The sequence below is a fragment of the Ambystoma mexicanum genome, chromosome 3p (genome assembly GCF_040938575.1).
Source record: "Ambystoma mexicanum isolate Mex_15411 chromosome 3p, UKY_AmexF1_1, whole genome shotgun sequence".
Taxonomy (NCBI): Eukaryota; Metazoa; Chordata; class Amphibia; order Caudata; family Ambystomatidae; genus Ambystoma; species Ambystoma mexicanum.
Window position 1 is genome coordinate 774,940,306 of NC_090925.1, and position 27,812 is coordinate 774,968,117.

General features: G+C 45.5%; 1 protein-coding gene across 1 annotated transcript in view; it reads left to right on the forward strand.

The window, feature by feature from the left end:
• PFAS (phosphoribosylformylglycinamidine synthase) overlaps positions 1 to 27,812 on the forward strand; it is a 786,527-nt gene that overhangs the window by 455,601 nt on the left and 303,114 nt on the right. Inside the window, exons 15-16 of the mRNA XM_069651729.1 lie at positions 13,450 to 13,611; positions 14,229 to 14,339. Coding sequence (XP_069507830.1) covers positions 13,450 to 13,611; positions 14,229 to 14,339 — 273 coding nt within the window. The remainder of the gene's footprint in view (positions 1 to 13,449; positions 13,612 to 14,228; positions 14,340 to 27,812) is intronic.

A 27,812-nucleotide genomic window follows, 5' to 3' on the forward strand; every position in this document is an offset into this window, starting at 1 on the left:
ACAAGCCAAGGTTCAATGCCCAACAAATGCAGGGACACAATCTCCTCAGCTGAACTCCAGGGACCACTATTAACACCTCAGCAAAGCTCCTATTAACCACAATATTCTTCCTGGTGAATAGCCTTTTGGAACACCAGGGGGTCAGTCCATTTACCAATTGATGTGGACATACTTTCAGATACCGTGGACGTATGTTAACAGGAAACCTGGCTTCAAGCCCCTCCTAGTTTAGATGGCTATAGCTCCTTTTGTTAACCTAGCCTGTCACAACGCCAAAGGGCGCCCCATGGCAGGAATTGGTATGTGTGTAGGAGAAGTTTGGTGTCTGAACTCCTTCCTCCAAACTATAGGTCTAACTATAAAGGAAGGTCCTGACTTTGAAGATAGCTGTGGTCTGATTTTAAATGCTTACTGTTCATTACTGCAGTTACAGACGCCATTGATAAATTTGCCCTGCAAAACATCCCTCACTTCATAATTTTGGGGGCGATTTGAACTGTCTCTGTATTGTGAGTAACCAGAACCACTGAGACTCGGCCAAGGATTGCCAACGAGCAGAAATGCCCGAGCCATCAGATGGATGGAGTTTATGAATGCTAGAGATCTTCATATACTCGATGGCCAAACCAAAGGTGATTGCCGGCAGGCACGACCACGTCCAACGGTGTAAATTCTAGCATCCTGGATTATATGTTTGTTTCCAGCTCGTGCATCCACAATGTTATATCACTGGAAGTAATGCCAAAGGTGACAAGTGATCATGCTCTATTAAAACTTACTTGGAATGGCAAACAAAGAACGCAGAATGATTCCAGAATGTCGAACTTACGCAAGGGGCAAATCGCTTAAGGTTGAGACTCCATGACATCAGATCCCTCTCAAATAAATGTTTCAGTCAACTGGAAAAACTGGGGGACCTGGATTATGTTCTGCTGCTCTTTGAGTTCCAATTAAAGAGTAGAATGGGCCTGGGAAAGGCTACAATTTCCAAACACAAGTTTGACGAAAGAATCAAGCTGGAAAAAAAACATTTGCGCAAGGATTTGAGGATGATAAATCGTTTGAAAGCTGGACACAATTCAACAGCGGTGAAAAAGAGAAAGCAAAAATACAAAAACTGGCCGTCTCTGTACAAAGCTGATGTATTGGAGAAAGCGGCTTAGGTTATCCTATTGGCCCTCTCGAAAATGATGTGAGATTTATTTGGCAACTACTTAATGAAGGAGGTGCTTCTCCGCGCAACGTCTATGATCAACGTGGTTTCAGAGGAAGTATGGATAGCCTTTTATGAAAAATGATTCAATCATCTGGGAGAGATGAATTATCCAACGTCTAACAAAAAAGTCAGGCTGGCTTTTTCCCCTCGACCAGATGAATATTGAACTCTTGATCAAAAAAGCTAACCCGTATAGAGCCCCAGGACCAGATGATATTGCAAACTCTACAATCAAGGAAGCTCCGGATGCCTGGATACTTTTTCATTTTGTGCTTTTTAACCAGATCATGAGAATTGGTGCAATTCCAGAATCCTGGAGATCGTCTGTAATTGTACTTATCTACACACGAGGCAATAGGGCGGATCCTTCGAACTACCGTCCTATTGCTCTCCTGGACGCACTGGGCAAGCTCTTTACAGCGTTCCTCTTGAAACTACAGACTGGGATTGGGACATTGAAGAGAGCGGACCCGCAGCAGACTGGTTTTGTCAAAGGGGTCGGAACCGACTTCAACCTCTTCTTGTGAAATATCCTGAAAGGGGTTGCCTTTAACTGCAGGATGAAAATGTATCTGGCTTTTGTTGACTTAAAAAAGGCCTTCGACAGTGTGGATTGACCATTGTTGCCGTCCAAAATGGAAGCCTGGAATTGCCCATCTGATCTGTTGGCTGCCATGAAGTCCTTATGTGTCTACCAGTGTTCAAATTAGACTCCATTCTCAAGGCCTGCTGACCAGACCAATTGACACCTACAGAGGTCTAAAACGGGGGTGCCCACTGGCGCAGACCTTGTTCAGTTTGTTTCTTGCGGATGTGGGTGTGACCCTAGACAAGGTCAGAGCATTTACTTCTAAAATTGGAGTACAAAAACTAGCAAGGATTATCTACCCCGACAACCTTGTGCTTCTTGATTTGGCACCAATAGGCCTGCAGCCGAGCTTGGACACTTTTAATGATTATATTAATAACGGGCTGTCGATTAATTCTTCAAAAACAAATATCTTGGTATTGGGCCCAAACAGTCAATTGGCGTCAAAATCCAAACTGAACATTTTGTCATCTCAAGGTAGGTTGATCCAGAGAAAGTATGGCGCCTTTTCTATATTCCCAGTGTTGACCTTTTACAATTTCAAGATAATCCTAGTTCTAATTTATGGAGCGGAGCAGAAGGCTTTTCTCTGACACCTTGGAAAATGTGATCTTTACTAGAGGGTTGCGTTTGGAGGAAAATATTGAGGATTCCAAATGTAATACCGGCATCAGCGATGAGGTTCGAGCTCGGTCTGATATCCTTACGTTCAAGGTCAACCTGGAAAATGCTGGCTTTATACCGTAAGTGTATGATGCTCTCCCCTGGGGAGCCTTACCAAATACTGGGAAAAGAGCTGGGTAATAATAAGAATGTTTAACTAGGGCAATAGCGCAATGGCTGTCGGTTGCTCTTAGAACAACTATAAACTAATGGTTGAGCTAATCCATAATCCAGCAAAGGTGAAGAGGAAGTTGTTGCAGGACAACTGGATCAAAACCCAGGAGGAAAAAAAACTCTCATTGCCTGCTAGCTTCACTGAAAAATGAAAACAAATCCTTTGGTCATATTCAAAATACCTATCCAAATTCCCAAATTCATGGTATCGAAGCCAGTTCTTCCGATTTAGCATGAATCTATATCCAACTAAACAACTTCTACAGATATACAAGCAGACTTCAACACTGGTGTGCAGATTATGTGCTAAACACCAGGTGAAGGAGAGGCTTAAACATGTCACACTGTTTTGACCAGGGCTAACTGAACGAAGAACTAAGCACGTGGATAAAACCGATTTTGGATCGCAATCCCTAGATGCAGATGAGATCTGTACTTTGTTTCTATGGAGAGAGATTTTTCAGCAAAGTTTTTCCTTGTACATTTTTGAAAGAGGTGTTTGAATTGAACTCGAGCTGTATGTAAGCTATAGGTTCCCAATTAATAGTTTTATTTGGATGGGATATATGAATTTTATCATGAATTGGAAAAGACAGATAATGATAAAGGTTTGTAATAAGCCAAAAATCATAATAAAAAAAAAGAAATGCAGACTTTCACGATGCAGACCACTTCAGGACACTAAACCGGATGGTAGAAGGCAAGTTCAAGTGAAGGTCACTGATTGCAGGCGACAACAGGTGTTCTTCCTGTCGCGGTCAACAAGGCAGTCCCAGGACCGGTTTTCTTGATGCTAAGAAGCTGACATTTTGGGAGAAGGCGATTTATGGCACATGCTGCCGACCACTAAAGTCCCAGACGTGACTCTGCCCATAAAGGAGGTGGTCAGTCAGTCCAGGGACACTTCTGATGGCTATTGGGGCATGCAACCTCAAAGACGTGACTATTTGGTCCCACAAGTCCATGGGGCGAAACACTATTAGGAAAGGTTTCTCTTTACTGCACCTTTCCTTCCGTTTTTATCGACCCCCAAACATTTTGCTTTTATTTTTGATCCTGACTTGTACTTTTTACAGTGCAGTGAAGCCTTACGCTTCACTACACTGTCTTTTCCTCATCTGTTATGGGGAAACTGGCTTGTCCTTCAGGCTGTTGGTACAGGGAAACATTGTTTAGTAACTTTTTATCACTTGTGGTAACTTTTATCATTGTACAATGGGGTGCACTTTTTTGTTTTGCCCGAGACTAACATTGAAAGGATTTTTGGTTACTCAAGGTGTGCTAAATGGACAAGCTGGTGGCAGCAGTGACTTTTTACAATTTTTTTTGTACTTTTTGTTTTAGCCTCACCGCGTTTGGCTACTAACTGTGGCTAGTGTCCAAACCTGGCCGTGCCACAGGGTTTTTCGCTTGTTCTTTGTCCTGTTCTTTAGCCTTCTTCCTGGCCTGTGGGGCCAGGAAAATCCTTATGTAGACTTCCAGTGCTTGGGAAAGCAGAGGCTTTTGGAGGGATGTGTGTGTTTGCTAGCAGGATGTGGGCTGGGACTGTCTTGTCCCAATCCACAAAGTGGTTTCAGTCTGTCTGAGTGTTACGCATGTGTTCCCGCCAGTGGTCCTGATTGGACCACTGCTGGGGTGTGTGTGGGGGCTAGTCCTGCAGTTGGCTAGTGGGAGTTTCTTACCTGGCCTTTAAGATAAGAAGAGGACCCCTGCGCCCATTCTTCAGAGGCCCTGGAGTAACCTGAAGGAGCCAAGACTCCTGTTCACCTGAGAGACCCTTGAAGAGACCGGAGACCAGACTGAAGGAGGCCTGGCGACCAACTTCTGCTGCTGTCCTGGTGGAGCCCTGTCTTGCTTGTGATCTTCAGCAGTCCTGCAAGGGAGCTACGACCCTTAGAGTGGAGGGAACATCCATTCCTGACGTCTCCTCGGTAACGTGCAAGGAAGAGCCTTCAGAAGTGTCCCGGGACTGTCCTGTTGCTGATCAGCTCAGAGTTTGGGCTACCGTGCTGCCTATGTCACTGTTCTGAGTTGCAATCTGGCACTTTAGAGATCCTTAGCTTGTCCTATAAGACTGACCTCAGTGAAATTTCGGAGTCCTAGCTTCTGGAGACCCGAGATAGGAGGGAAAGCCTGACCGCGACAAGTGAGACCCTTTGCGTCTTTGTGCTGCAGTGTCTGCCATCCGAAACAGCTTACCTGACCCGAGTCCAGTCCTGAGTTCTTGCACCAGCGAAAGAGACCAGCAGGAGATTAGCTCGAACCTGCAACCCCTGCAAATCGAGGACTGCGACTGTTGGCGGGAAAAGCAACCTCTGAACCTCTTCCATTGGCCTGCCAAGTCTAGGGAAGAATTGGAATACGGGACGGTCAGTTACAGTTGTTCTTACCTGCCCCTAAAATCCCTTTAAAAGATTTCCTAATGTTTACAAAACTTTTAATATACTTTGGCTTTACCATAGCTTGCTGGCACAAGCATTCCGAAAGTTGGGGACACTTCTATTAGTTAGAATACATTGTCCTCTAACCATTGGAACTGTTCACCGGACACCAGAGACGCTATCTTCATTTTTCCCAGCTTCACAATCTTTGTTGGAACTTTCCTGAACTTCTGGGCATAAGGAACCAGACAACTTGGGGAAGGACTTTTGAAGTTAGGGTTAACTCTCTGTGGACCTTTGGTGCATAATGTAATCTGTACTTTCTTTTACAGGGGTTTGATTTGTATTATGCCCCCAACCAGTGATTGTATATATGTAATCTATTATTAGTGTTGTGTGATATTTCTACCTATTGCTAGTCATTTTTCATAGCGTTGTTTGGCCATAAATAAATAACTGTATTTGTATACATGCTGTCTGTATAATCTGTGATTCCCATTGTGTGTACTCATTGTGGACCCTTTACAAGGTCGCCACCTCTTGAGGCGTGCATAGACCCTCATCAATGAACTGGTTTGGCTACAGCTCCGAGTTGTCCCTGTCACAATATAGGTTGGCCTTCTATACATCTGTCCACCAGGCCAGAGTATAGAAAATCAGTCCTAACAAACACTGACAAGGGTTTTCTCAGATCAGGCAGAGGAGCAGGGCATCACCGGCCCCGTCACTGAATAGGATGCTTTGGGTCATCAACGGCTCATCTTTGAAGTATTCTTTTCTCCAACATAGATCTGACGAATGTCTGCAGGAGTCGTCCTCTTATCCATACTGGAGCTGAAAGCAAGTCCAAAAGCCAAGCAAGTCCAAGCCAACCAATGGAAAGGCTATGCACCATTCAAACAGCCAGTAGTTGTGCAACCAGGGACAACTACTGGTTTGAGATGCGCCCCAGCCGCAGACTTTCTGGCACCAGGGATGTGGACTGGGACTAGACGTTTCCAGCTCCTTCCTGTGGGGAAAGGGGAAGTGGATAAAATAACAAATATCAGGTCGCCCCGAAATGTCTCCAACTCCAAAACTTCTGATATCAGGAAACCTGCAATAAATACATCTAATGGTTAGACATGAGCTATCACTCTGGTTGTTCCCATTACTTTGACTTCTAATCTTAATTCTTCTCAACTGATTGAAGCAATAAAATCACGAAGAGCGAGCTACAGAAATTGGGTAAGTGTAACGCTCACCTGGTTCCTACAGAGGCGCTGACTCAGGCTGGACTGCGACCCTGGGTTCGGGATGCGCTCAGGGTGGGACCTCCGAATATGAACTGCCTGGTTTGTGAGGTATTTTTCTGTAGATGGGGGGAAAAAAGGGGTAAATACCCAAGTGATAGGATGAGGTTCCCCCCCAGTCTTGCTTCTCCCACTTCTAGGCTTTCAACAAGTCTCAGCGAGCTCTTACCTTTGGCTTGGTGAAGGTGAGCTCTCCATCCTGCTTCTGGTGCAGGGGCGCAAGGAGTCCAGTTACGTCACTGGTTGAATTCAATGTGCAGGTAAGAGTCCCTTTGCAATAGTCTTTAGATGCTGAGACTCGGTTGGGCGATGCTGTTACAGTTGCACGTGCGGAGACACGTGAATATAATTGAACTATGGTCTTTTCCAAAATGGCACCTGTAACAATGTCTTTTTCCCTTTCAGGTGCTGGGATGCTGTGGACGATGCCGCCGTTGCTGCACGTGCGGAGTCCGGTAAGTATAACTGAAACGTGGCCTTATCCTAATGGGCGCCTTAAACAATGTCTTTTTCCCTTTCAGGTGCTGGGATGCTGTGGAGGATGCCGCCGTTGCTGCACGTGCGGAGTCCGGTAAGTATAACTGAAACGTGGCCTTATCCTAATGGGCGCCTTAAACAATGTCTTTTTCCCTTTCAGGTGCTGGGATGCTGTGGAGGATGCCGCCGTTGCTGCACGTGCGGAGGCCGGTAAGTAATAGTTAAACTGTAACCTTATCCAAATGGGCGCCTTTAACAATGTCTTTTTCCCTTTTAGATGCGGGGATGCTGCCGGAATGAAGGCCGAGGTGAGCCTTGGAGTGATCAAGGATGGATAAGGTAAGCGAGCGCGGCTGCGGGCGTTTTGCACGTTTTCTAACCTTGAACTTTTCTTTGCAGGTCTCGGAGACTGGATTCTGGAGGTTGAATTCAGGTATGTATGAATTCCGGCGTGTTTTCTTAACCCCAGGTTGCTGCTCGGGAAGCTGAGGATGTATCCGGACCAGGAATGCAGGAGCCGACACGGTGAGCGTCCTGCTGCTGCTGCAGAATAACGCGAAGCACGTGAATTCCATCGGGCGTGGTTTAAATAGTGTAGCAGAGCTTTGGTGCATGTTCTTCCTCCAGCCCCACCCAGGTAAGAAAAGGGTTCCTGATTTGAGGAAGTAGTTCCTCTCAGCCCTGCTGGCTGGGAACTTCAGCCTGACTGGGTTGCTCTGGGTGAGTATGCAGCATGGTCTGCCCCAGGTGAGTCCACCCAAGCATTATGACATGGTTTACCCATATGAGCCCGGGGCCTATGGCGCCGGGACTGAAACCCTTTATGAGCCTGGCGCCAAAGGCACCAGGACACGGTCCAAAGGGCCTCTGTAGGGGCCTGCTGGGTCCGGAAGAATGAAAGGCGGGCCTGCTTCCGAGGATGCTGGACCTGTCCTGGCTCCTCAGGAGCAGTGCTCATGACAGTAAGATCCAACAAACTCATTGTGGAGCAGGATCGTGCGGAATTCATGTTGAAGCTACTAATCACCAAGAACACCCGCAATATGTGGCAAATTCTAAACATGGGCCACCTAAACACTCTAAACTCAACCCAGAATACAATTGCGGGAGATAGGTGGTGTAAACACTTCTCAGCAGTGTTTAACTCAAACGGCAATAGGCCCACAATAGACCTGGCCAATGACCCAGTGCTCTGGGATGTGACAATGTCACAAATAGACATTGTCAGAGCTATCGAGAAGTTAAACTCCTGTGCAGCCGGTCCAGACTTGGTGAGTAATGTAATGTTAAAAAAAAAAAGACACAAGTCAATGGGCTCCCTTTATTGAGTGTCTATTCGAGAAAAGTGCTTCCACCCGGATATTACCCACTTCCTGGCTAAAGGCCATTGTGGTGCCTATCCATAAGAAGGGCAGCTGGGAGGCTCCAGAAAGCTACCGCCCTATTGCATTACTAGACTCAATTGGTAAACTCTTCGTCTCGAACCTTAGGTTGAAATTGGTGAACTGTGCGAAAAATGCAGGAATTTGTGAAATTCGACAAACAGGATTTTCGAAAGGAACTGGTGTGGATGTGAATTTGGCAATACTAACAAATTTGAAACTAGAGGCACTCAAAACAAGTGGCAAGCTTCATCTTGCCTTCATAGACATGAAGCAAGCATTTGACTGAGTTAATCGTTGCTTGCTCTGGTCTAAATTGCGCAAGTGGTGCTGCCCTGCTGAGATTTTAAATCCAATTATTGCGCTTCACTCAAAGACGTCGTTCCAAGTTCGTCTGAACAAAGCTGGTATGCTGTCTGACAAAATATTAACGACAAGAGGTGTCAAACAAGGTTGCCCACTTGCAGCAGACCTATTTAAACTTTTCTTGGCAGACCTTCCGTCTCATCTAGAGAAAGTCCACAGCTTTCCTCCAAAAATAAACAGAATCTTGGTGAGATATATCGCATATGCCGATGACTTGGTCTTATTAGATAAAACACAGATCGGCCTTCAACGATTATTAAGCAGTCTTCATGAGTATTTGTCTAACAATGAGCTTACCATCAATACAGACAAAACAAAAATTCTCTCGATTGGCCCTGGGTTTTCTAAGAAAGACCGAGTTTTCAAATGGAAAGTTGATGGTCAGTGCCTGTCTTCAGTCAACTCAATCCGCTATTTAGGAGTACAGATTAATACATCAATCTGTGAAGATCAGTGGATACAAGACCTAAAACTAAAAACCTCAAGACTAGCCTTGCAAGCATTAAAGATAAACAAAGATTATGGCAAATTCTCTCTCACACCAGTATTAATGTTTTACCAGCAAAAGGTGGTTTCCATCCTCACATTTGGCACCGAAGCGGGCTGGAACATCAGCGAGCTAATATGGAACCAACTCGAGGGCCAATTTTGGCGGGGTGTCCTCAACCTCCCATCCTGCATCTCCATAATATTGATACGACACAAGTTATCTTTGAACTTGCTATTCAGCCAGGTGATATGGAAATCCATCTCATTAATGCGGAAGATGAGAGAGATCGATGGCGCTCCAGCATATAAGATCTTTGCGAGCATTGAACAGCCGAAAACTGGATGTTTGTTGAACCAATGGCTTTCAAGAGTGCAAGACTGGATCAATGCGGCTGAAATTAGCAATGTTGACCTCTTTCGCCGCCCTCAACATGCCAAGAGAAAGTTTGAAACATGGTCATGGATCATCAATTTAGAGAAACGGGAAAAATTGGTAGCAGCCGCCTGGTTAGGACCTGATCAGAAAAAACTACACAGGCTAATTATCTGCTACGATGCTATTCTCGCTATTATTGCGAGCAATTCCTACGCTTTCGTTTAAATACGTTGCAGTCAAAAGAGATTCTATGGCAAAGGAAAAATCCTGCAACGAGTGATAACTATCGTCACTTTTGCTTGGATGCAGTTGAATCTACAAAACATCTGATTCTAAATTGCCAAACAATCTGTGTGATCCGTTCGAAACACTTGGGTCAATATGCACCTGCTGACGAAGACATGACAGCATGGTGGCACACGATTTCATCTGGCAATAATCCGAAACATGTATGCGCAATAGTTAATTATCTGAATGAACTTCTGAAATTCCCTATTCAGACTAATACTGTCCTAAAATGCAACAAAGGAAATAGGAATTTGCCTGCTACCTGAATCTTGGCAATGATGTTTTTTGCTGTGAAGGATTGCAGCTCATAATTTTGGTCCGGACCTTGTAATTGTAATTTTCTTCTTGTAATTTTTCTCTTCGCAGTCTGTCCGTTTACTTGTCTTGAAACAAAAGTCTTTTCTAAATGTCAAGACTGTAGTTTTTCAATAAAAATAAAATAAAAAAATACTTTGACTTCTTAAAAGCATAGTGTCTCTTCCTTATTTTAAATTGACACTTATCTGAATCTACCTTCTTTGGATCTCACTGTTCAAGGAGTTCTTGTTCATAGTTCTTTAACTTCAGGAAACATCTGCTTAATAACATTTTCTCTGGAGCTTCTTTTTGCTTTGACCTTTTGTGAACTTGTCTTGAATGAAAGCAGTTTAGAACCTCTGCAGATATTCCAGACTACCTGACCAGAGCTCTGGACCAATCGTTGTTCTGCTGGGCCACCGTCTTGCATTAGAGTTAAGGAAAAGACAGTAAAAGGCTCACATTAACCCACTGCCTTAATGACAAGAATCTAAAACCCTTTCCCTGATCGCCTGCTCCATACTCTATACCTTCCTTTAACCAACTTGACTAGTGGGAACCTGACATAGTGGACCAGTCCGGGAGGATCACCTGCATGAGGGGTCTTCGGGGAGTAGGACACCGGATGGTGAGACGCGGTATCCCCTTCCCTGTAACACCTTTACCCTCCCTACCAGGTAGGATATTTAGGAACTCAACTGCCCGCCTTTTACAACAATAACACTTTCTCACAGACATCCCGCTATGAGAGAAAACGGACTAACACCCGAGCCGTATACCCGGCATGTCCTAATACAATGGTCAGGCAATTACTGACCATCACACACACCTGACTTCCATTACGCTTCCCCACATGGCTAAAAGGCGGAGCACGAGAGCAGCCTTTGAGCGAGGCAAAGCACACAAGGAATCAGCAGTTCCAAGATGGCAGCTTAACAAGAGGAGAAAGACAGCGAAACAAAAGGGGATCGCAAGCAGGGAAGTTCCCTTGACCTTTTTCGACGAGGAACCATTACTTTCACGAAGCCTTGAGAATAAAAAGCATAAGACCAGGAAAACAGGCTGAGGAATCCTGCATTGTGTGTCAGAGGTACCCGGCGCCCTCCTGCATCAATAATCAAGGTGGGGAGAAGCGCCAGCTGCCGTGCTACTGTACTTGGCTACAACAATGCAGTGTTAGTGAAATCAACACAGCCGGTGAGTTGGGGAGACGCATACAAGACCGGTCTGTGTTGAAGCCAATGTTGCAAGCGGCAATATTGTATGGCGAGCACTGAAACAAACATTGTATGAAACGCATGTGATAACCAACGCAAGTAAAGTTGAACTGCAGATGAGTGATTGAACTTTGAAACCAAGATACGATACCTTTGACTGTGGCCCGGCACCACGTGTGTGCTCATTCGAAGGTCTCTGTAAGGTATCGAGCTGACAGAAAAGTGAAAGAGTAGCAAAGGATTGTGAATCGAAGTGGTCCTCTGATGCGTCAAGTAAAATCCCACGGACAATCGAAAATCTTCGATGTTGATGCAGTCAAGAAAGTTTATAACGAAGTAGATAAAGTTGGTCTGAGGCCAGCAAAGGGAGATCATTTGCAAGCTTTGTGTCAAAGCGGATCTGAGTCTGGCGGAGGGGGATCCGAGGTGAATAGTAAATCATTTAAGAAAATTGTGTATATGTGAAATACAAAAAGTAAAGGAGCTTTGTTTGTTGCATCAGGCCCTCTGTAAGAAGAGGCTAAGAGACTTTGGCACAGAAGGCCATGATGTTGAAGTTTTGAACTGTGCCCTCATGCTAGAGAAGCCAGAGACTGTGCTTAGCTCGAGTGTGCCGCCTTGTCCCGCGCTGAAAACGTGGGGAAGGGAAGCCAATGGCTTGAATATCCTGACATATGATTTCTTGTACACTTTTCTTTTGCATAACATTGTTTCCCACACTATTTGTATTCAGATGTAAATATGGATTGGCAATATGTTTATTAGTATAGGGCCTCTTCGACTGACAAGACACCACTAGGACTGCGTTATTATTATTTGATGGTCGTAGCTTGCTCCCATCTCTTGATTTAGGATTGAATAGATGTTCTTCAAACCCAATTGAAGTTCAATAAAAACCCTTGAACTGTGGTCACTTATGTATGTCTTACTATTGATACCATGCCTTCCTTGCACAATCAAAAACTCGGGTCAGATCAAAAACAAAGCAAAAAGAATGGGGTTCCGTAGATAACTATGGAGGGAAAGTTGGGAAAAGAAAATGTTTCCTTACTATGTACCCCTACTCCCAAACACTCGCACACCAACCAAGGATTTACCCATTCAAAGCTTATTATCTTATTGTGCGGATAGTAGTGTGCATTTAAAGAAAAAAAGTTATATCAAATTTAGTTTTTAGATTTTTCAATCCTCTTCAATCTTCAGTCTTTTAAATCCTCTTATCATAAATCTTCTGTTCTTTTGCAATATCTTGAATATTTCATCCTTATTGCCAGTCCTTTAATGCTTTCTCTTCAATACGCTTCATAGATAGAGGACTAATGATTTGGACTATCATCTTTCGATCATTGGTTCTCAATCTTCTCAAATATTTATAATTAATCATAAAAAGCGGAGTTCTCGAGAGTACGAAATAAGTGCTGTTTCTATAAGCAGAGATACTTTCTTTTCTACAAAATCGAAAGGCAAATATATAAAGTCCATGAAATTAACTGAAGACCATTCACAATAATTAAAAATAAGAGAAGCAGTTCTCAAGGTGTATCAAGTTTCTTTTGAGAACCTGAACATAATTTGCTAGTGCTAATCCTCCTGATGAGCCATATATATGGTAAAACACGTGTTGAGGATTGAGGACCAATGATTTAAATTGAGAAGATTGAGGATTAATGTTTTAAATTATTGAGAAGACTCATGCTTGAAGATTAATGATTTAAAGTATTGATGATCGAAAGAGGATAGAGGACTAATGATTTGGACTATGTATTAAGTGGATTAAAGATTAAGCATAAAAGGATTTACAATAAGGATCAAGTACTCAAGATTTTGTGAAAACTGAATTTTTGAGAATGGAGGATTGAAAAATATAAAAACAATCTTTGGTTTAACTGACTGAAAATTGAGAATTGAAAAATCGTTAAAAATTAAATTTGATATAACTGAGTTTTCTTTAAATGCGCACTACTATCTACATAATTAGATCATTATAATAATACTTTAGCAATCACAGTAGGTATTTCCGAGATTTCTATGCTGCATTCAAACAGATTTTTTTGTATGGTTGCACAAATGTAGAGTTGGAATCCTGCTACTCAAAATTCCCATTAAAAAAAATAGCATAACTTCCTTTTGGGTCAATTGTTGATTTTCATTTTTTTTTTTTGCTGATGTATGCTCCCTTACAATTTTGGTATTCATGCTGCATGCAATTGTTTGTCACAAAGAGTGTTTCTTTTCTTTGCAGCTGGGGGATCCCACCTTGAGTGTGCTTGAGATCTGGGGTGCAGAGTACCAAGAGTCCAACGCTCTTCTCATGCGCACCCAGGATGCTGACTTTCTTAAAAGTGTGTGTCGTCGTGAGAAGTGCCCTGTTGACTTTGTAGGCGAAATCACTGGGGATGGCAGAGTAAGTGTACTGTGGGATGCTTTTTCTCATTTAGCTGTGCCTTTCTTGGCCGCCCCTTCCCTCTGTGCGAGACAATGCAGAATGTTACCAGGGCCTGCAGAAGACCCTCTAGAGAACAAGGCAGAGGAGATGAGACATTTTGGCCATATGCTCAGGAATGTTGTAGCTAAAATGTGAGTAAACAACGCTGTTTAAATATTTTGCTGTGGTGGAGGGGCAAGAAAAGGGTTTTCTATGTTATCTTTTTGTTGTGTATATGATTGCCTAAAAAAGATGGCTGAACTCATTTTAGTATTGGTCATAATATGCAAGATTCGATGGAACTGCTTTAAGCGACTAAATAGCAAATGTTAAACTAAAACCTAGTAGGACAATTGGCCTTAGAATAGTGCACACTGTGACTTGGAATAGAATGCACTGAGGCATATTTCCTAAGAATGACAGGAGAGTTGACAGTGGTTTGGCGATTATTCAATTGATTTTCTTTTTCCAATTTTGGAAAAATGTGGCAAAGTAGGATTTTGTTTTAATGGTGACCGCTAAATTTTCTACATTACTACAACAACCTCCTACGGGGAGTACCCCCAATTTGACAGCACCTTCTTTCTGTGTTTCAGATTGTGTTAATGGAGGACAGTGTGCCGAATTCCAGGAATGATTCAGAGGATCGTAAATATCATCCTGTGGATCTACAACTGGAGTGGGTTTTGGGGAAGATGCCGCGCAAGGTATGGAACCAAACTTGATTATGGAAGAGGGAAGCTGTACAGGTCTTGTTAAGATGGATTTCTAGAATCTGGCATGGTGGACAGATTTTAGGAGGCCAACCTAGTTATAGTGAACTCTGAGAGGTTAGCCAAAACACAATCGAGGTAAACGTGGAGAGCAGTAAAAGCTATTCTCTGGAGAGTATGAGTGAGGTCAGAGTCCCTCAACGAGTCCACACACAATAGAATACTAATAATTGAACTTAGACAAAGTATAAAAATACAGATATTTAATCTAGGCATTTAACACACACTGTAAAATGTAACTACCAGGTGATATTATCGCACAGTACTCAATAATAAACATCTATACATTCTCCATAGGTTCATAAATGCATTGTTACTTATTCAGCAAGTAAGCAAGCATAACAAAGGCAGTGATGATGGAACCAAGTCACAAGTGATTTCCCTTGGTTAAGCAGCTGTTAGTCAAGATTGCGTGCTGTATCCTTTGGAAGAATACAGCAATCTTGACCTCCTGGCAATAGGTACCCAACCTTTGGTGCTACACATGTTGGTAGTGTGGCTGAGAAGCCAGGCCTATCTAAAGAGGGGTCAGTGTGAGCAGTAAAGTGGTTACACAGAGATTCACATTGGCAAGTATTCAAATACATTCTTACACTTAAGGTTTCTTGATTAAAAAATTATTAATTTATTTAAGTCAGTTATATAAGCCTTCTTCAGAAAGGAGCAAAACATGTAACACTTCAAAACACACTCTGTTTCTCTAAATCAGATGATACCCATTGGGGATGGCACATACACTTACACCCTCATGTGACTTAAATAGCTAGGACACTGTGGGCATTGATTTATCACTGGTACATTTAGAGCAATACTGAGTTTGGTGCGAAGGTTAGACAGGGGAATAAAACAAAGGTTAACAAATAATTCATTAACTGGTAAGTACTTTTTGAACCCTCTACTGCAAAGTAAATTAACCTTTTCTGGGGGAAAGGTAAAGGCACAAAGGCAGAGGTAAGAAGAGTCACCCAGGGAGCCAGGACAGCCAATGTTAGTTGAGCAATGTCTAGGGGAGCTGAAGATCTTCTTTGTAGGTAAGTAAAAGTCTTGCACAATGTTTTTAGAAAAGTTTGTAGGAATAAAATCACTTGAAGGACCACAAGCTTGGAAGCTTGTGAGGGGCAAAGCTGTAAGCAACTCTGCAAGGTTAACCAAGACAAGGATCAACTGAGAACAAGTAAGGCTACACCACAAGAGGTAAGTCCTCTTAAACTTTACAGTACCTTTTGGTTCGAAGAAATGGGTCCAGCTGGCTTCTGTTCCTGTGTGGCTCAGCAGATCCTGTTTTTCCTGTGCCTCAGTCGTGGGGACAAACGGGAGGACTTCTGGGGACTCCTGCAACACAATGAGAAGGTCGGCAGCAGCAATGGGCAAACTTCAATTCAGCGGTACTTTGCGGTTTCAGCTCCTCACATCTCAGCAAATAGCACCACCGTGGTCTCTCAGATACCACTTCAGACTGTCCTCACATCTGAGGTCGAGCACTCTGTTGAGGTGGCACAGGCTTGGTCAGTCCTCCTTCCTGGGACTCCAAAGGATCTTCCTGGAGCTCAGGTCTGACTTAAAAGCGATAGTCGGTCTGGTGTTCATCTCCCTGGCACTTCGGTAGCAGCAGCAGAATGGAAGTACAGCCAGCTCTGAGAGGATGTCCAGACGAGTTCACTTTTGGGTTGATTGGTCCCACCAACCCAAGGGGAGAAGTCCTCATTGCAGGGCTTCTCTAGTCAAGGCGAATTCGGAGCTTCAGCACAGCAGCAGGGCTTCCCCGGGCAAACCAACAGTCCAGCAGTTGCAGCAGGCGTCTCTTCCAAGTTCTTCTTTGGATTCCTTCGTCCAGTGGTCGACAGCCAAGAGTCTGCAGTGTTGCTATTTGCTTAGACGCGAGGAGCTGAAACCGTGAAGTGCCACTGAATAGAAGTTGGTCCTTTTCTGTCGCTGACCATCCCGTTGCAGTGCAGGAGTCCTCCAGATTTCCTCCCTCTTCTCCTCACGACCGAGCCCCAGGAACATGGCATCTGCAGAGCTGCACAGGAACAGAAGACTTCTAAAACATTGTGCAAGACCTTTACTTGCCTGCAAGAAGTGCTTCAGCTCACCTAGACTTTTGCCCAATTGACTTTGGCCTAGCCTGGCTCCCTGAATGACTCTTCTTCCCTCTGACATTGTGTTTGGCGTTCCTTCCAGGAAGGGGTTAACTAACTTTGGATTGGAGGTTACCAACAGTACTTACCTGCTTCAAAATATTTGTGTGATCTCTTGTTCTGTTCCTATAATCTTTTTTTCTTTGACATACTCCCAAGTCTGGTTCTAAATGCAAACAGTGGTATATTAATGTCTACAGTGTCCTAGATACTAAAGTCACCTGAGGATATAGGCAGAATCTGTGTGACATCCCAAATGGGTACTTACTGATTTATAACTATTAAGAGTGTGTATTTTGGAGTGTATTTGTGTTACTATTATATTGCCCCCTTCTGGAGAAGGCTTGCTCTGACTGTTAAATAAATTAATAATTGTTTAATTAAGAAACCTTGTGTGTAAGAGTTTATTTGAATACTTGTCACTGTGCATCTCTGTGTAACTCCCCTACAGCTTACATTGACCCCTCTTGAGATAAGCCTGGCTGCTCAACACACTGCCAACCTGTGTAGTACAGATTTATAAGGTTGGGTTCCTATTGTCAGGCGATCAGGGTTATTGTAGTGCACCCAAAGGGTACTGCATACAATCTTGCCTAACAACGTGAATGGTGGAGTTCTGGTCAAGGATCATCCACTTGGCTTCCTTAAGGTGGTTAGATTGGGAGATGGTCTCCTAAGAACATTACTTTCATTGTTTTTCAACTTTGAGATACAGTGGGAAATGGATTCCCTTATGAACAACGTTTGACAATGACATGCCCTGCAGGACTGCACCTACATGAGATGAATCCTAAGTGAAGGTGTCAGACACCCATCTTGCCTAAGATGTCTGGGGCCTTGTGCCCAAAAAGTCACAAGTTCCATCTAAGGTTTTAGGGAAGGCATTTCAACTTTTAACGCACCATCAGAGCCCACTGCATCATATCTGAAATGTCTTCCCTGAAGAAACCTTAGTCGGAACTTGTGACTCTTTGGGCACAAGGCCCAATACATCTTAGTGCTGAACTTCTTAAGACAGGGGGACTGTGTTTGCATTTACTCTGTGTTCCTGCATCTGACTACTCACCTGTTGAATACTGGTATTTAATGCATATGCAATCTTATTTCTAATGGTAAATGTTTATATGTGATATGTTTTATTACATATTACCTGTGATTTCTTTTTATGCTTATTGTGTTCATAAAGGCCTAATAAATAATTGTATTTTTTGTATATTTGCTGACTAACTTGAATTACTGATGGTGTTCTGTGTGGATTCATTATAGCCGTACACCACTCTGTTAGGGAGAATTCTCTATTTAGGCTGAATTTCCTATCCTAGTGAGTCCCCCAGCAGCTTTGCTGGATTTTTGGGGTTTATTTTTTTCTCCTGCCAAGAGTGAGACTCTTTTACCCTCACTCTTGGGCATAATTTGAGTGTGTATCTTTGACTCTAGATGTGTTGATGGGCTATGGGGTCTTTTACTCCATAGGGCTTCATGTGTTTTTGTAATGTGTGTTACACAGCACCCTCAGTGCAGTAACACAGGGGTGTCATAGTGACTCCCCAGTATAGACTCCATACCCTGGGACTGACTACTGTCTCCCAGGGTCTGTAAAGTCACCATTGACTTTACTAGTCTTAAATTCTGAACAGAACCAGTACAAACCATCATATTGTGGACGTACTGGCTGGGGCAATTCGATTGCCCCGGGGTCTGTTAGTTGAGGGGGCACGTCTCCGTCCCCCCTGATCGAGTTTTGGCTGGTGGCAGTGGATACTACTTTTTATATTCAACCGCGAATATTTCTCTATGGGATTTCCCATTGGTCGAGGCTACTATCTTTATTTATTTAATTGCGATAGCCTCGAACATACAGCCGATTTATTTAATTATTATTAATTCTCCGGTTGGTATTTTTTGCCAAAACTCGGTTCTAAAATGGCATGTGACTCCAAGTCGAGCCCTTTGTTCCACTTTTTGGCGGGCTTCTCCACAGAAGCCCTTCAAAGTGGTGCCACTCTGTCTGGGGTACTTAGGAGTGGTGGAGGGGGATTTAGGCACCCTGGACTGAGTTGCCTTAGCAACTCAAGTCGCACTCCGTCCTGATTGGCCCAAGTGGTGAGCTGGCCGGCTCACCTCTTAGCATGTTTGAGTGACAGCTAGGCTGAGTGAATGGGGGTTTTCTGCACCTAAGAATCTGACGAGGGAGAAGCTGAGCCGACCTGCCACGACGACACCACCGGTGGAGCCCTGCTGGACCGTCTCACCACTTTTCCCAACGACAGAGGAGATCTCCCGCCGGAGAGTCTTCTTCCTTTGACTGGTGGGGATAACCAGTTTCACCGGCTTTTCGCCTTCCTGACGTATCTCGTGGCCGCCTTGCCTGTGCCAAGCACCCCGGCAACCGGGATACTACTTTTTCCCACGACCGCAAATTAAAGGGTAATACCTTTAACCGGAAAACTCAGCGGCTGGTTTCTTCCCTGGCAGTGCAACGACCTTCATCTTTCCTCCAAGTCGAGATATTCTCTTCCCCTGGACGACGAGACTTGCACCTGCTGCCAGGAACAACTGCCACCGCTGGAGGATCCTTCCCACTTAAGGTACTGTGTCCCGCCCGGCTTCCCTTGCCACCGGCTGTACAGGGTAGATTTAGCCCCCGGCTTTCGAACCTGGGTTAGCCTGGGACACCCTGGCTGAACTTTTCTGAACCTCTCTAAACTCTTTTCGAACTCTCTGCAAGACTTTTTAAGCCTAGTGTAACTGTGTGATCTGGGGGGCATTTGTACTCTCCTCTCTCTAAGAGTGGGCTCAGCCTATGGACTTTGGCTCACAAGTGACTTTTGCTCTTCTGCCTTGCTAATAGTGTTCCTAAATCTTAGAGTGGTGTACCTTTCCATAATCTGTCTTTTTCCCTCCCTTCTTCATAAACTTATTGGAGTGCCATCTATAGTTAAGCGCTCAACTCTGTATGGAAATAAGTGTTGTTAACTAAGACTTCTCTGATAAGGAACAAGGGTTGTATATATTATAATAGTAACTGTGTTTAGAGTGTTTTACAATAAGAGTGCTGGAGTGTTTCAAACTGTGTGTTTTTAAATAAATAATTATATACCATGATACCAAAGCTCTGGTCAGTGTTTGCTTGTATTATTGTATCTGAGTGCCTATTGTGTATACTTTGCATACTGCCTAACTCTTCTTGAGAGAAGTCGGACTGCTCAGCCACAGCTACCAGGTAAATCTGGGTGGTACAGACTGCTACCAAGTGGGTTTACTGCTAACACCTGTAGGCCTAAATCTTTTGCAGTGTTCCCAAACGGAACTGCACAGGTTTCTGCCTAACACACTCTCACACTTATCCTGAGACTAAACCTTGACTGCTCATCCACACTACTTTGATTGGGTTTTGGTTAACCTTCCAGTGTCTTCACTATTTACGATAAATAGGGTGGCCTCCTAAAATCCTTCCTCTAGGTGCCTGATTTTAGAAATTCATCAAAACACACTACTGCCATTTGGTCTTCTGGACTGTCATGTGTCACCCCCACTGTAGTATCTTTGTGTAACTGTTTTATCTTTCTGGGCCTTTCTTTCATTGTTGAGCTGCTGGAACCTGCTTTGATGGGTTCTTCTGCCTTTCCGGAATCAGCTTTGCCATTGCATTTGCTTGTGGGTCACACTACTAGGAAGGTCGAATTTTTTTTTTTTTGTCCTTCTTTTCCATCATCTGGGTCACCGTTCGTCCAGGGGTTCAAGGCCTTGGCTTTTCAGGGTATGTAAACCGCACCTGAAAAGCATTGTACTTGTATGGTGTTTGGAGATTCCTGTACCGATGTTTCGGGACCCATGACTACCTACCCCTGAGTCTTGGGTTGGTGATTTATGCTTGATACTTAACCCCAGGGGTTCCCATGGCCTTTCTTGTAGGCTTTTCACACGTGTGCTACATCTCCTCTCAGGGCTGCTCGTTCTTGAACCTGCTTCTGGATACCTTCCCGAGGGTCTTCTCGGTGATCCCTTTGGGGTGTTGGCCTACAAAGCCTCATTGGTGGGGCAGAGCAAGGACTTGCCTGCCTTTTTATCCATGTGGTCTGCCCATTTTCCTTGTCCTATTGACTCCTATGGGGAACATGTTACTCTATCTAAACCTCTTGCAGAATGCCCTAACTCTTTTTTGAATAAATTAAGACTCCGATGTAATGAGACGTTGGATGCGTCTGATACTAATAATACTTTAACTACAAATCTGATAAAAGCAAAGGAGGCTCTTCTTTGTATGGATTGGATTAGGACCATAGGTAAAATGAGGCAGTGTAAACTCTTGTCATCGCCCTTAATAACTGATAAACCTCATATTTTTTCCTAGATATTTAAGAAAATTTCGTGATTCATCTGTACAAATGAATTTTATGAGAGTGAGACTTAATTTCTCCAGCATTGGATCTTTCATGGATTCACATGCTTAGAATATTCCCCGTCGTCAGACTGGGACCTCTCGGTACACATATATAGCCTTTTCCTATAGGAAAACTTCCGACACTTTTGTGTCCTATCCTCGTCCTTTTAGGACCCGCCTACGCATGCTCCGCAGGCCGTCCCGGTATAAGAGGCCCGCCCCCGCGATTCCCCTTCAGATTTCAACCGTCTCCAAAGTAGTGGGATCTCCTCGTGTTGTCTTGCTATTTTGTACTAGGTTGCCTTATTGGATTTCGAGTACAATATGTCCTCTGTATCAGGAAAAGCGCTGTTCCGTCCATGCGCGACGTGCGGCTTGAAAAAGGTTTACGAGGGGGACGGACATATGGATTGTATATATTGCCTCCACCCTCAACATTCGGCGAATGCCTGCGACATATGCAAGGGGTTTTCTCAAAAAACCCTCAAAGACCGGAACCGACGCCTGGTGGCATGGCTGAATGAGGGTGCGGGGGCGTACCCCCCCTCGGAGGTAGGCTCCACACAGTCGGCGAAAACATCACGCCGCGCGGCCTCGTCAGAACCACCGGCGAAGAAATCTAGACCGTCGGAAAAAGAGTCGTCTGGAACTCACTCCACTACAGACTCCTCGTCAAAGAAATCATCCTCATCAAAAAAGAATGAGAAGGAAAGGAAATCCTCCTCTGGCGATCACCACAGATCGACCACGAGTGGAGAGTCGAGTAAAAGCGGGCACAGTGTGGAGAAGGCGGGACCACCAAAACCACCTGCGAAGCCGGCGTCGTCGACGGCGATCCAGTCACCGGCCGCCTTCCCGCCACTAGCTCAAGGGGCATCCTCCGTCCCGTCGACAATGGCGTCGACGAGAGCCTCGTCGACGGGGGTCCTGCAGGAGGCCTGGAGGCCTGAGGTCTTCGACCCTACTCGTCCAGAGGCTTTGCTACAAGAGCAAGCTATGTTGCTGTCCTCGGAGGACGAGAGCGAGAGAGTGGCTGGCGCAGCAGACCTAGGGCTACGAGCGGCTGCCAAGTCGTCGACGAGGGCATCCGTTACACCGGTATCTGCCCCTCTCCTCAATCCTCAATCGGTTTTGTCGATGGATATTCTGTCCTCGCTTCTGTCCTTGCTACGGTCGTTGGACCAGCGACTTCCCCAGGCCAGCCTGCCGCAGTCACCCGTCGACGAGCCGGGCCCGTCCCGTCAACCGTCACACCCACGCACGCCAATCCCAACACTGGCGCAGGAGGAAGGTGAGCTGCCAGATTCGGAGTCGGACAGGGGAGCCATGTCAGAGGTCGCTTTATCCCCCTCCAGGGATCCTACCTGGGAGTCAGAGGCGGAGCTAGAAAACCCCAGAAGCCCAGCTCACCCGTCCCCTCCGGACGACATTGCGTCATTCCATTCGATGATGGAGAAGGCATGCAAAGAATTTGGTCTGTCCCAGGAAGAACAGAAAAAGGACTGTTTTTTGTTCGACCACATGGGCAAGAGAAGGAGGTCGGTGTTCTCGATACCGATACTTGACCATGTATGGAAGAAGGGGTTGCAGACAATGAGACACCCATTCTCAGAACCAGCAGTGAAAGGACGCCTAGAAAAAAAAGTTTAAGGCTCCAGAGTCTACACCCAAGTGCCTATCCTCTCAACCAACACCAGACTCGGTGGTGTCGGCGGCGGCAGCGATGAAGGCAAAGGCGCAGCACAAGTGCACGACTCCACCCGAGAATGAAGCGAGACGCCAAGATGCCTTTGGCAAGAAGGTGCTCTCCGTGGGAGCGACCACAGTAAAGGCAGCAAACTCTCTGGCAATTGTAGCCAGATATGATGGGGAGATGTGGCACAGGCTGGCTCCGCTGCTTGACCATCTTCCGGAACAACAGAGGAAGGCGGCGATGCTACTGGTCCGAGAGGGCGAGGAAGCCTCAAATCACGCAATAAACATCGCGGTGGATCTTGCTGAGTCTGGCTTCAAGCAAGTCAATAATGGGGTCGTATTACGTCGACAGTCATGGCTGAAGTGTACCTACTTCAGACCAGAAGTACAATACAAGGTCTTAGATATGCCCTTTGAGAGAGACCTTCTTTTCGGTGAGAAGGTGGACGAGGCCCTAAAAGGGATGAAAGAAGATTCGGACACGGCACGTTCTTTGGGTGCCCTCCAGAGTGGCAGAAGCTACAAGTCTTTTCGCCCCTTTAGAGGGGCTTCAGGTAATTCAAGATTCTCTTCGGGAGACAGATCCTTCGCCAGATCGGCTTACCCCTCCCAGGGATACCAACATGCCTCACAATCGGCTATCCGTCGACGAAACTTCCAGTCTTCCAGAAAACGACCATCATACCCATCGTCGACGAGAGACAAGCAAACTAAAGATCAGCAGTGACGTTCCACAACCCGTTCTTGGGGGAAGAGATTCAGCGTATGTCGACGAATGGGAAAGGATAACGACGGACCAATGGGTGTTAGACACTATAAGACACGGACACTCTCTTCAATTCAAACACAACCCTCCGCAAATTCCACCTGCGTTCACTGCGCAGTCCCATATGAAGGCACTGCAACAAGAGGTTACACTCATGTTAGCGAAGGGGGTGATAGAATTAGTTCCAACATCACAGAGAGGCCAAGGAGTCTACTCAAGATACTTCGTCATAAAAAAGCCGAACGGCAAATGGCGTCCCATTCTGGACTTATGCGAGCTCAACAAGTACTTAAAGAGCCTGAAATTCAAGATGCTCACTCTGCAGAAAGTAATCCGCGCAGTTCAAAAAGGAGATTTCCTGGCGTCCCTGGATTTACAGGACGCGTATTTCCATATTCCAATGTGTCGGAAACACAGGAAATTTCTACGTTTTGTAATGGGGCGAACCCACTACCAATTCACGGTTCTTCCTTTCGGGCTCAAAACCTCCCCCAGAACGTTCACAAAATGCCTGGCTCCCGTGGCGGCCTGGCTAAGGAAGCAAAGCCACCATGTATACCCATACCTCGACGACTGGCTGGTAAGGGGATCCTCCCCAGCGTCGACCAACACAAGTCTGCAAGCCACCATGCAGCTCCTACAACGGCTAGGATTCGCCATAAACTTCGAGAAATCCTCTCTGCGGCCATCGAGACCGCTGGTATTCTTGGGGGCACAGTTCGAGACTCAGCTAGGGCTGGTGAAACCTTCTCTCGACAGGACCTCGAGACTCATTCAACAGGCGGCCCGGCTACGGCGAAACACCAGGATCTCAGTGAGAAAGTACGTTTCGGTCCTAGGGGCCATGGCATCCTGCATCCATCTGGTGAGAAACTGTCGACTTTTCATGAGGCCAGTCCAAGAATCCCTCGCAGACCGATGGACACAGGCTCAGGGATTGTGGTCGGACAGAATAACCGTCGACGACGACAAGCTACTTCGGACCCTTCAGTGGTGGCAGAGCTCCCACAATCTGAACAAAGGTGTGCCCCTACAGGAGCCGGAGTTCCAGAGCACCATAGTTACGGATGCGTCCCTAACCGGATAGGGAGCGCACATGGGTGCTCTCCAAACGCAAGGTCGCTGGTCGCCAACGGAGTCACTCCTACACATAAACGTACTGGAACTCAGAGCGGTACGATGGGCCTTGAAGGCATTCCTACCACACATCAAGAGGTCGCGGGTGCAGATACTGACCGACAATACAACAGCCATGTTTTATCTGAGGAAACAAGGAGGGACACGATCAAGGACTCTCTCCATAGAAGCCCAGAAAACATGGCATTGGGCATCGAAGCACGATATCTCCCTCGTGGCTCATCACCTTCCAGGAGTGAGGAACTGCCAAGCCGACTCCCTCAGCAGAAACATGGCCCAGATACACGAGTGGGAAATGGACACGGTTCACTTGAAGAAAGTGTTCGAGAAATGGGGCCACCCCCCTCTGGACGCCTTCGCGACCAAAGAAAACAAGAAATGCGAGAAATTTGCAAGCAGGCGGCCCCAAGAGGGTTCGGTGGGGGAGGCGTTCTCCTTCCCATGGACGGACATGTTCATCTATGCTTTTCCCCCCGTTTCCCCTCATACGGAAAAAAATACAGTGGATACGCAGATACAATTGCCGGGTGATTCTAGTGACACCATACTGGCCGAGGCAACCGTGGTTCTCAGACCTCCTCCATCTATCGCTGGAACATCCCATAGCGTTTCCGAAAGTCCCGTACCTTCTGTCCCGGGACAGAGGCACGGTGTGGCATCACGACCCGGACAGTCTCAATCTTACGTCCTGGCTCCTGACTTCTCGGAATTTGGGGCCTTAGACATTTCAGAGGAGTGCCAAGAAATTCTGCAGGCGGCTAGAGCCCCTTCCACTAAAAAATCCTACTCCTATAAGTGGCGAAGATTCTGTGAAGGATGTAGTAAACAGCTGGACCTACAACCATTGTTGGTGACGCCGGAACAAGTTCTACCTTACCTGCTCCTCTTAGCAAAAAAGGGATTGTCCCCCTCATCGATAAAGGTACACCTGGCAGCCATCTCGAGGTTCACAAGGAAGAGGCAGTCGTCTCCTCTATTCAGTGACAGACTGGTGAAACACTTCATGCGGGGTTTATTTCGAGCCTTTCCCCCGGCGAAACGTTTTCCCCCGGCGTGGAGCCTCAACACAGTGTTGGCAGGCTTGATGAAACCGCCTTTCGAGCCTATGGCCACATCCGACATGAAATTAATTTCGTGGAAGTTGGCATTCCTGATAGCTATCACATCAGCCAGACGTATCTCGGAACTACAAGCGCTGGTCGTGGACCCGCCCTACCTAAGATTCTTTAAGGACGAGGTAGTCCTGGCGACTAACCCTACGTTCGTCCCTAAGGTGCCGACGGTATATCACAAACACTCATCCGTGGTTCTGCCTACTTTCTTCGCCACTCCATCGTCGGCAGCAGAAAAAACTCTTCATAACCTGGACGTTAAGAGGGCTCTGAAATTCTACCTACATCGCACACAAGACATCAGGGCTACTCGGCAACTGTTCATCGCATATGGTCCGTCGACGAGAGGTAAAGCCATCTCGAAACAGGGATTGGCCAGATGGGTCTCGTCGACGATTGTTTTTTGTCACTCTAAGGCCGGAAGGCCACTGCAAAGACATCATGGAGCCCATTCTACAAGGTCGATGTCATCCTCAACAGCGTTATGGGCCGGAATTCCGCTGACGGACATATGCCAGGCTGTGGCATGGTCAGTGCCCCACACGTTTACCCGCCACTACTGCCTTGCCAGGCAGCATGCGGATGAGGTGCAGATGGGAAGAGCTGTCCTGCGACATCTGTTTCAGTAAAGGTAAGCTCCACGTTGTGGAGAGTGTGTTTTCTACCTTTGATGACAGTATACTCTCGGTGGGAAAGGTTATATGAGTAAACTTATTACTGCTGTGCATATGTGTTGAGTAGTAGGGTGAGGGTACGTTACATTGCATTCTCACCACCGTCTCAAATGTTACTGCTATACAATCTATTCTAAGCATGTGAATCCATGAAAGATCCAATGCTGGAGAAGGGAATCGTTTCTTACCTGTAACTCCATTTCTCCAGCATTGGTATCTTTCATGGATTCACATGCGCCCGCCAAGCCTCCCCAGGACTGCAATGTATGTGATGTATAAGTTTAACCCTTCCTACTTTGGAGGGGCGGAAATCTGAAGGGGAACAGCGGGGGCGGGCCTCTTATACCGGGACGGCCTGCGGAGCATGCGTAGGCGGGTCCTAAAAGGACGAGGATAGGACATAAAAGTGTCGGAAGTTTTCCTATAGGAAAAGGCTATATATGTGTACCGAGGGGTCCCAGTCTGACGACGGGGAATATTCTAAGCATGTGAATCCATGAAAGATACCAATGCTGGAGAAATAGAGTTACAGGTAAGAAACTATTCCCTTACTGCCTACCTTGGAAATTCTGCATGTTCGGAATGATCACATATATGGCACAAACATCTGTGATACAAATGTAACACAAACTATTCGTCATTTTATGGTGGAATGTTCTGGAACATGCCTGCTTAGAGTATCTAAATTGCAAAGATTTGTTCATGACCCTTCTTTACTTATCTCGGATGTGTTCTGGGACAGGCTAATATCGGGAATGGAAGTTTTTCTTACTATGGAAGTGGCTGCCTTGCTAAAGGAGCTTAACCTGACTGGTAATATAGCTGATTTGAAGGCTGGGCGGTTAATAGACCCATGACAGCAGCTCCTTTCTTCTCTTCTGTGCTTCTCTTTTTTGAATTGATTAGTGCTGATCTGTGATGGTCTGTTGACTGATGATCTCTTTTTTTTTCTTTATTATTTCTCTCTCCTGTTCCGGTTAATATTTTAATATTATGTATTTGAACTGTTTTATTTCTTTTTGTACTGTGTAAAAAGTCATGATTTTTGTCGCTAATGCACAATAAATATTAAAGAAAAAAAAAAGAATGTCCTTGGTGGTACTTACCTGCCAATGTCTTTGGTGGTACTTGCCTGACACTGGACATTGTTCCTACAGCGATCCTTGGTCCAGAGGGTTGTATGCCAAAGACAAAACATTTAGCATGTACCTGTGTGATTTTGAAAAATATATTTCTAAAGTCTTGTGTTCCATTTCTTGTGTGAATGCTTGGTTACATTGGAACTATTTGTGGTAATGCAGTATCAATTTTTCTCTGAATGGTAATGCTTTGATGCTCTAAGCTTCAATGTGCCTGCTCTTCTGGTGGCCTCTGGCTGTGTGTAAGAATTGTCCTCGTCCCTCCTCTACCCCCCACATTGACTGTGTGTTGCTTATTTGTAGTTTTCCAAATTCTATGTCCTAGATGTCTAGTGTCACAGTGACTAGGTTTGCTATCTCGG